General features: G+C 34.8%; 1 protein-coding gene across 1 annotated transcript; it reads right to left on the bottom strand.

Annotated features, from left to right (window-relative positions):
- Nucleotides 1-2,565: 2,565 nt before the first annotated feature.
- Nucleotides 2,566-10,984, bottom strand: LOC132743805 (methanethiol oxidase-like; the record flags this gene model as incomplete). The annotated part of the gene is given in 8 exon segments (XM_060732370.1): nt 2,566-2,939; nt 5,249-5,394; nt 6,141-6,206; nt 6,551-6,751; nt 7,457-7,638; nt 9,260-9,439; nt 10,025-10,145; nt 10,954-10,984. Coding segments are annotated over 8 exon segments (1,138 nt in total), but the record flags the coding sequence as incomplete, so codon positions are not given.
- Between the last annotated feature and the right edge of the window lie 211 nt (nt 10,985-11,195).

Below are 11,195 nucleotides of genomic sequence, written 5' to 3'. Positions count from 1 at the left end.
GTCAGCAATTTAGGCTTCCTCTTCCGACAGCGAGACAATTTGCCTCCTCAGTCAACTAGGCAATCAGACTGCCACCTCAGGCAGCCTATCTTTTCTGCCATTTTACAGACACAATTGTACTAAACTATTTACAGAACAATGCCAATTTTGCAGTTTCATTCAAATATTAGACAATTGTATCAATATGTACAATTTACTTGTGTCAGCTAAAAATCGTATGCAAAACAATATACATTTATTTACAAGATGAGTCTTATCGCCGCCTAAATTGTAGCGCAGTTCCATATATAATAAATTCACTCGCTTTCAAATTGAGAAGGCAGATTTAATTAATATGATCCAACAATAAAACTTGAGTTCAACATAAAATTACATCTTGCGACATTTAACGGTAGTGTTGCGACATTTAACGGTAAGGGAAATTCGTGCGACATTTAACGTTAACATTGCGACATTTAACGTCAAATGATTTTGCGACATTTAGCGGCGGTTGCGACATTTAGCGTCAATGGTGCGACATTTAGCGGCAAGTGCGACATTTAGCGGCGTTGCGACATATAACGGCGCCACACTCTCATTAAAGAATATCACAAATTAATTAAGTTGGAAATGCACTTTTCAAGGACGTGTTATTCATGCGCGCAAGTAACTGCTTGTGCGTGCGTGTGTCTGCGTCTGTTTGCATTTGTAGTGTTTATTTTAGCAACTACATGTAAGATAATAATCATTATGGTACTTTACTTTACCAAAGAAAACACGTCAAAAAAGAAAAACTAAAGGTAATGTAAAATAATGTAAAATAATGAAAAATAATGAAAAAGGATTAAAAAAAGCACTCACCTTGTGTAAAATGTTAAGACTGGCACACAGATTGTAAGCAAATTAATAAAGAAAAAAAGCAGACACAAGACAATGTGCATACAGGTGCAAATTGCATAATTTAAACAGCCATGCTTGACTACAATGCCATTCAGGCTTAATTTCTAGTGGCGTTGAGCTATTTATATATTATATATTATATACATTTTAAGGCAACATCGCCAATAATATGTCTTTGGAAAACTTATAATTATCAAATGACTTAACTTGGTGGTTTCACTTCCTATGCCGCATGTTGGATATGGCGTTCACATTTTCCAAGAAAGTGAAATAAATTAAAAAAAAAACTGTTTTTTTATATTCCCGCAGTTACTTATTTAACACCATGGACTTTTTATCGTACAGCATGTACTAATATTACGCTATAACCCTCATATGACAATCCAGAGCAAAAATAAATGTCTCTCGGGTCTCCGCCACGGCCTCCCACACCGTCCCGAAGTTGGCGAACATATAAATTGATTGAGCCCGAGCTACATTATACACTCTGATATAGTCAGATTTATAATAGAGGTATTAATCAAAGGACACGTTTACAGACCGGTTTATACAATTATTTTAGTTTCTTATTCGTTTTACACTCTTCATGAGAACTTATTTCAGTAAAAATATGAAAATTGAGGTAGATCTACTAATCACTTTTACCTTATTAAAACGATGCAAAAATCGAATGGAGAGTGAAACAGGTCGGTCGTTGTCGGTTGGATAGAGAACTCGTGATCGTATTTGGTCCATTTTAGATTGGCTGAACTTGAATGTCCTTTACAGAACTGTGTAAACCTAATATATAGACATATTTTTTCATATACATGTATTTAAACCCCATGGCTTTAACCGTAGTAAAGTAAAACGCCCCATTGGCACTATTTAAACTCTATAATTTTATGCATATACCTAGTTCCATGATATTTTGGCGGCAGACGACTCTTGGCACTACACTCTATGCGTTATCTGAAGCACGAGCGAAACACGTCAGCGTTAAAAGTCAGCGTTAGTTAATTGAAATTAAAGTCCCTTTGCGACAATCCAGTTTTATAGACAAAGGCAAAACGCCTTTGCTTATTGCTTCAGGCACGTTGCAGGCATCAGACTAGAACCGCTTAGCTTTATAGCCTTCTTTTATGAAAGAGTCCCACGCCAGATCTAAGCAAGTGATTAGAAATTATCAACCACAGCTTGATAGGTGATGCATGTATACATATGTACATGTATATAAAACATGCCTTATGCAAATTAGTAACCCAGCCAATTTATATTGTTAATAATAAAGCAAGAGAAAAAAATCCTAAGCACACAAATATTAGTAAAATTATGTATCCACCAATATAAGATAGTGTAGAAATAAATTTTCTTCCGCACAGACAATGTTAGTACATGTACAATATAAAATATAAAACACTACACGATGTTTGAAATATGATTAATTACCATTTCTTTATTTTTCACCTGTAAATGTTAAGAAGACATGACATTAAAAACAAAGTCACGCTTGACTAGTTTAACAATGAACAAAATAAAGAACACAATTATACAAATGACCGAATTTTGTATTATCCGAATAACTGGCCAAACCGTGTGTATCCACTATAAACGTTTTTTTTTAAATAATCAATTATTATGGTATGTGAGGTAATAAATCATTGTATACTCTTACACATATCACATTTCATTTTAATCTATTTGTTATACATTAGTTCACCTCAAATCGTATTTTCATTACAAATTTATACGTTATTTACAAATACGATATGTATATTAAAAGTTACTAAACCCTTTCTCAATTTTCAAGGTTCAAGGTCACAAAAGACGGACTGGATTTTTTATTGCATTTTTTATACATATTGATTGTCTAAATTTTGGATATTGTTTTGGCACCTGTTTCAGCCAAAGTTTTCTTGGACAACCAGATGTCGGATGTGCAGTCACCCCCTGGGTAGCGGATCTCGTGGGCGAGTACAGGTCCGCCGGGCTCATCTCCGAAGTCAACCAAGAAATCTTGGTTCAAGGTCAGACCACCCTTGTCTGTATCTACATCAATCTGGAGTAACATGGACCCCTTCCTGAAAATACAGAATGTTGATGCAATTGAGACCTAACGTTAACTATTGTAAATGTCTGAAGCAGACAAACGAGAGTGTTTTTTTTTTGTATTTTCGTAAGGATCTGGGACAATATATCCAAACAAGGGTTCAAGCTAAACACGAGACGTATTTGATGTAAAATAACGCGTATTTGATGTACAAATTAAAAATATAATTGATGTAAAATAAAGCGTATTTGGTGTACAAAATAAAGCGTATTTGATATAAAATAAAGCGTATTTGATATAAAATAAAGCGTATTTATGTAGAATAAGGTATATTTTATGTAAAATAGTGTATTTGATGTAAAATAAAGCGTATTTGATGTAAAATAAAGCGTATTTGATGTACAAATGAAATGTAATTTGATGTAAAATAAAACGCATTTGATGTTCAAATTAAAGCGTATTTGTTATAAAATAAAGCATATTTGATGTAAAATATAAAGCGTATTTGATGTAAAATAAAGCGTTAATGATGTAAAATAAAGCATTTATGATGTTAAAGATAAAGCGTATTTGATGTAAGAAGATTAAACTCAAGGCTGTTTTATCATGATGTTTCATCTATGAAAATAAACAGGACGACCAAACAGACCAAACAGATTTATGTCGACACGCGACTTTTCACTGGCCCAGTTAGGACGCCGTACTTTCACGCAATAGAAAGGATTATCATGAAGGATTATCATAATAAAGGGCGTGTTAACATATAACAATTCTAGAAATTTATTAGCATGATAATGATAGTTACGGAAGAGCATTAGTGCCAGGTGTATGTTTTTTATTAACTCGAAATTTCTAGTTACTAACTCGAAATTTCGACTTACTAACTCGAAATTTCGAGTTACTTATCTCGAAATTTCTAGTTACTAGCTCGAAATTTCGACTTACTAACTCGAAATTTCGACTTACTAACTCGAAATTTCGACTTATTAACTCGAAATTTCGAGTTACTTATCTCGAAATTTCGAGTTACTAACTCGAAATTTCGACTAACTAACTCGAAATTTCGACTTACTAACTCGAAATTTCGAGTTAGTAACTCGAAATTTCGACTTACTAACTCGAAATTTCGACTTACATTGCACGACTTTCATTGGTTGCCGGTGAAAGCAAGGATTGAATTCAAGATACTTTCTTTCGTGTGTAGCTGTTGCACATTGACAGAGCACTTTTAACATTTATTTAACAGAACAATTTTATAGGGTCAAATTGTCCACACATACTGAACATATCCTTCGCTTTTTTGTGGAGGGGGGGGGGCTTTGTAAAATCACACTTTCCACATTTCTGTGTTAACCGGGTGTTTCTTTTCTTAAGCACACATACAACCATCATGTGGAGAAACAACAAGTCCAAAACCCACCCTATTGTAAACTGTGCAATATCATGTGTTAAATAAGTTTTAATTGGCGTGTATACGCCAGTTAGTCTGTCACGTTTCTTTATACTAATAATGTTTTTGTAACATTATTCATTATTTACTAATACTTTGATATTGTGTTGATAAAAGTTGATAAAAGTGATACTTGTTGTTATATATATGTTGGGAATAATTTAAATTTAAAAGCATCCGATTTTACAAGAAATATAGTCAGTCCAACAATTTTGACAAAGGCCTCAGCACGCCCTATTTTGGCCACGCCGCGATACTTTCCTCAGATGTCCCACACGTGAAGTATAGGATCGGTTTTTTACAGGGATGAGAAGAATATGATTAGTGAAAAGATATGTTCGAACAGATGAGATACAATACAACGTCTGAAGAACGCCTGAACGTACAAATTAAAGGAAGCCTTGTTTTTTTTAGGTCGGGTGTGTACATGACATTACTAAGTTTAAGTTAAATTTCAATAGTTTTTGTCCAGGCACCCGTTTCTCCATCTCCATCGTTCAAAGGCACTGCCTACTATATCTTATACCATCTAACTAATAACTTTGGCCATTCTTGTAATGTTAATAACTCGAAATTTCGAGTTAGTAACTCGAAATTTCGAGATAAGTAACTCGAAATTTCGAGTTAGTAAGTCGAAATTTCGAGTTACTAAGTCGAAATTTCGAGTTAGTAAGTCGAAATTTCAAGTTAGTAACTCGAAATTTCGAGATAAGTAACTCGAAATTTCGAGTTAGTAAGTCGAAATTTCGAGTTAGTAACTCGAAATTTCGAGATAAGTAAGTCGAAATTTCGAGTTAGTAACTCGAAATTTCGAGTTAGTAACTCGAAATTTCGAGTTAATAAAAAACATACACCTGGCACTAATGCTCTTCCGTAGATAGTTTACGTACTTGCACATGTCGGGATAGAATTGTTGATCCCAGTTAGAGAACAGTGACGTTGTGACGTACATACGTTTTCCGTCTAAACTTAGCTGTACCATCTGAGGGGCACCGATTATTGGTTTTCCTTTGATCATAGGCCGCTTTGGTTGACTCTGCAAAATATGTATCATATAAAATGCATTAATAACAATTTTATGATAGTTCCCAGTAAATCTTTATTAAAATATTACTCAGATTCATAAATTAAATGCGTTTCTTAACAATATATGTATAGTATTTAATTAAAAGGAACGTTTAAACGTGGATGACGTTACATATGACGTCACAAAATGAAATGAGATAATAAAGACCTCCGCTGTACATGTATATTGATCAACAGAGTTCGGTAAGTTCTTTAATATGGCCGTGGTAAAGAAGAAATAGATATATATACATAGTACTTATGTTGCATTGTCATCCAATATTGAACAGTTTATTGGTCAGGCAGTTTGGAAGTTGAATCTTTCATTTCCGTATTCTATACATCCATTACTCAAACTGTCCTCTCAAAATAAATATCGATTACACTTATAACACTTTGTAATACACTTTGTGATACTCCACGTTTGTAACGTCGCTTTTCAATGGATACTCATGACGTTTATATAAGTTTATTATGAAAGATTGCTGTCAATTTATCAAGAAACTTACCTTTCTCTGTAAAAAAGAATGTTTGCAGTATTATAAATTCGATATAAATATTCCTGACAGGTAATACGGTCGTATATAAACGGTTGCTTGCAATATAATTACAAACATCATTTTATATTGGACGATATAACCTATCAAAAATCTTAATAACGAAAATGGTGGATGGATGGATGGATGGATGGATGGAAGGATGAAAAAGCAAACAAACCTTAAGCTCCTTATCTTCAGTTACAGTGACTCCTTCACCTTGGCAAATGCTTCCGCCAAGGAATAGCTGCAATACAAATATCATAAAACAATCAAACATTTTAGTTTCCAATTGAAAATGAATAGTCAAGGTACGTCAAAATACAGTTATAAACTAGACAAAACATGCCGCTCAAGGACAAATAAATATAATCAGTTTTAACGACATTTGTACAATTTATTGTGACCTTAAAAACATGTTGTTTTTTTATTATATCTTATACTGTATGCAATTCTATATCGACGTCAAGCAGCGCAAATATTTTCTGGCATGTTTTTCATCACTTTTGAAATTTTCGGTAATTTCTGTCAAACCTCGAATACGTTCGCAACTTTTCGGCCTTTTCCGCCAAACTTCGAAGTCTACTTTACCTGCCCTACAAGTTTTGGGTTATGTGGGTCTGTGATGTCATATTGTCTCATATCACCATGTAACCAGTTACTAAAGTACAGGAACCTGTCGTCAAGTGATAGAATAATGTCTGTAATCAAACCCGGCATTTCCGGAAGTGCCCAACCCTGCACTTTTTTTGATGGAACCGAAACTACGGTCTTAGCGTCCCACTTTCCGCTCTAAAACAATAAACATAATTACAAAACTACGAATTTATTCAAAAGAAATAATGTTCTATGTATAAAATCTACATTCTTAAAGATATGCTACATGTATGTTCATCCTTTTATTCACAGCAATTTTTTTAAAATCTATGAAATTCTGACTGAATATGTCTAATCTGAATAAAAAAAAATTGTATTTGAAGTGGTGTTCCCTATAACTGGACAAGTAAAATTGGTATTTTCTTTTAAAAAAATGGAAGTTTTTTTTTTAATGACACTATATATTAATAGTGTGACCACCTGTAGCGTGTAGAGTTCAAAGCATGACATATCTACTTTGTACGAAGTCAAAACATGTTAATTGTAAATTTAAAAGTGACTGTGTATAAATCCTTTATAATTTTTCTTGTCGCACTAGTACAGTAAAGGTCATAATTATGGCGCCTTTCTTCCTTTACTAATGGAGGAAAAACTCATCTGGTGCCCCTCCCTGCTTTATTTCAGGCACGAACGGACACTTGAGTAGAATCGCCGACGTTCCTTAAGCTAGATGGATAGCTTCATCAGATAAAAGAATTCAAAGTCTCTGACGATATTCGAACCCACAGCGGTAAGGGGTAAGTAATTTGAATTTAAGAACCTTAACCAATCGACCACAAACGCCCCTTTACGCCCGCCCCCGAAATGAGTTCAGATACATGTTTGTATTTGAATACTTACATTGTTTTTGAAGAACATTTTGATAGTGGAGCTCAAAGCGCATCCAACGAAGCCAAGTGGAACTTCCGGGTTGTGCATAAATCGTACTTCAAGGGGAATCACACCGTCAGGGCCAAGATCTACCGTCTGGGTAATGGTACGATTCTTCCAGTCCCAGAAATACAGGGCGTTTCCGTACAAACCTACACAGAAAAATATAAAACAAACAACAAAGGGTGATACTGAAGTTATCTCGGATTTTCAAATGCGCGAAATGGTTGCGAACCTGAAAAATGTAGTGATCTGACACAAATCACCGACCCAAAGTCAGGTAGATAGCTGCACAACTGCATATGCTGGCCAACATTCCTATAAAGTTTCATGACTCTAGGTCAAATACTTGTTGAGCTATGCGTGTGATTTTTTTTGTTTTTACTAAGTCAAAGGCAAAAACTCTAACAAAAATAAATTAATCCACATGCGAAACCCAAGGTGCACAACTTCATTCACATGCTGATCAACAATTCTGTAAAGTTTGTTGACCCTGGCTCCAGCACTTTTAGAGCTACACGTGACAAAACGTTTTGGAACGTATGCACGCACACACAGACGAACAAAGGCAAATCTAAATGCACCTATACGGGTGGCATTAAAAGATATTATGAAAAATCGATATTTATCACAGATCTTTTAACATTTCGCGATATGCACTTTGTTTAAAATCATCAACATCTTCATCATCATAATCGCAATCATCGTCATCATCGTCATCATGAAGAAAATGTAGTTCAAGTGTATATTCATGTTTGTAGTCTAGTGCTACGTATTATTTATCTATATCTGATTAACGAGTGTTTCTGATGTTGTTGTTGTTGTTGTTGTTGTTGTTTTTGTTGTTGTTGTAGGTGTTGTCGTTGTTGTTGCTGTTGTTGTTGTTGTTTTAGAAACAATTGAAAAAAAACTACATAATATCTTAATTATAACAATCTGATTATTATAATAATGATACCGAATGCATAATGTGCTGCAATTTGCAATATTTGTCCAACATTACAAAACACAATAAACCATTAATAATGCCACGCAGTGCTTATCTTCGCTTGTAATACAAAAAATAATTTCTGAGCTTGCAAAATTTCCCCTAGTTTTGTCAATTTTATATTCGTGGGAAATGTTAGATTTTTTTTCTGAGTGTTTCTGCAATCTTTTCTATTGTTGGTATGAAATTCATGAATTATACAAATGGGGACTTGATCGATGGTGTCGCCTGTGGTGTTGGTAGTCTACCCTCTGGCAGTCTACCGCACCCCCCCCCCCCGCAGTAAGCCACAATGATTTTAGTAGCGCACAGTTCAGCAATCTGTTCCTTGGCAGGCTGTCATGCAGTTTTTACTAGCACTAGTTGCCTTCATTTTTTACGCAAGGAACTGATAACTTATGTACATGCCAGCGCATAGGTACAGTGCGAATGACTGTAGAAAGGATTTCATGACCAATCATTGCAACAGTGGCCTGCACCGTCCGAGAATCGAACCCGGATTGCCTGATTCACAGTTCAACACTTTACCTATTGAGCTAACCGGACCAGCATTGATCAATTATCAAACTCCGTTTTTTATACTCAAGAATGCTACCGGCTATGGTGGGTATTGTTACAATTGTCGTCTGCTTAACAGAATTGATGTTTTGTTGAATAATTTATCAAGAAAACTTTCATGCATACACATACGCAAAGTGTCATTACTCTGCATACTTATTAGGTTATAATTAAAAAGTCTTTACTAAATATTCCAAAAAGTTATATCATATATATGTTTATATCACCTTTTTCTACGTCTTTTGGATTGAATCCCGGTTTGAATGTTTTTGGAGCAGCCCAGCCGGAGCTAACCATGACATTGAAATGTGGCTGGTACCAATAATCATAACCGTACTCGGCCTCTTTTCCTTGCTCCCATTTTCCCTTCACTTCAAACGTCTGTCCGTCAAGTACGACAAATCCACCTAAAATCATTAAAATTTGTATTAAAGTCGTAAAATCAAATAATCAAGCCACTGGCCTTCAACGCTGTGGTTTTGAGTCCAGTTTGGGACGTTGGAGCTATCCAGCTAGTTTAGTTGGTGCGACGAAAATATAACCAAAAATAAAATAAATAACTATAACATGTGATATAATGGAATTGATAACGTCAATCCCAGCCTTGGTTCACATCCCTTGTCTCGAGTCCATTCCATTCATTCACGCTCAGTTTGATGTTATATTTATATCATATCGCCCTTCAGCTAAAAATAGCCCGACAACAAAATTACGCTCGCGCACTAGTAAAAATAGACTTGGTCTTAGCTTATCACAATCTGTTGAAAATGCACGGACCACAGACAGCGCTAGCAACATAGAAAACCAACTGTTTCCATTTTATAAGGCTATAAATGTATATAAAAAAATTAAACATAAATATAAAACAAAGTTACTTCCCTTTTTATTTACAGAGCTACAATACAATAACTTCCGGTATGACTAACAGACCCCAGCGCCGCACCATTTTCCTTAATATTTATACAACAAGTATACTTGTGTCATATACACACCTTTATTGTTACCGTTCGCGTCACCTAGGCAACTTATCATGATTTCACCATTAGCCAGGCAATGTGTTGTGTGTGGTGTCGTCATTCCGCCTTTATTCATCATTTCACTCGGTTCTACGATCTGAAATTTAGTCAGTAATATGGACTTCCATAAAATCAAAATGTGTGATGTTACAAAATTAACATTATATAATGTTCGTTTTGATAGAATGTCTGTGAATATGTCTAAGTTACATATTGTATATATTTCATATTGTAGAAATAAGAAAAATCTAGACTATTCGCTTTCATAAATTGTTTTTTTTTTTTTGTTTTTTTTTTTTGTTTTTTTTCAAACGAATGATATAACTTCGGTCCAAATTCGAGTATAACGTAATATTCGTCTGAGGTATAAAACTTGTTATTGCTGTACTTGATGTCTTGTTGAATTCATTGAATAAAAAATCAATGATGAGTTGAATAATAAAACATTGTTATTGTGAGATAATTGCTTGTCATGCATATGTTTTTGGTGTTGTTGTTTGTAGACGAAAGTATGGTTGTACCGTTAGGGTCATCGTTTCTTTGCATCAGCGGCCATAATAAAATCATATAACGCCAAGGCGATAAACAAGGCAATGCCCCCCCCGTACTGAACTGAATCATCTTATTGGCTCATTGCCTAATTATAATGTCTAATCGTCACGTAGCTTTATGCGTTGAATTTACGGGGTTTATCGTTTGTTTACAATACGACTCCGGTTAAGAAGAAGTTAAAAGGGAAAATGTGTAAGGAACTTCGATATATCAGGACTTCAACTCGTGAATCGGCCTCATTTCAAGGCGGTAAGTTACAAATGGCGTAAAATAAAAGGAAAGGGCGGCGACTTAAACAATCTTTAAGTTAAATATATTTCGTATATTTATTATGCGACAATTTTTAAACTTACGTGATGTATTCTTGGAGCGTATTTGTCCGATCAACGTCTACACGTACACTCTGCTGCTGCCGAGGGACATGGCATTATCAAGCGGTTACGTGATTTTGACGGGTCGTCATGACAACTTGAACAAAGCGTTCCATCCGGTGTGGTGAACCTCGTCCTGGATATGTGGTAGGTACATTCTGTGTATTATCTAAAATTGATACAAAAGCAATGAGGTATTGATAAAAAGTAAAATGTGAACAGTT

The sequence above is a fragment of the Ruditapes philippinarum genome, unplaced genomic scaffold (genome assembly GCF_026571515.1).
Source record: "Ruditapes philippinarum isolate M1 unplaced genomic scaffold, ASM2657151v2 ctg1852_1_1_1_1, whole genome shotgun sequence".
Lineage (NCBI taxonomy): Eukaryota > Metazoa > Mollusca > Bivalvia > Venerida > Veneridae > Ruditapes > Ruditapes philippinarum.
This window is presented reverse-complemented; position numbering and strand designations above follow the sequence as displayed.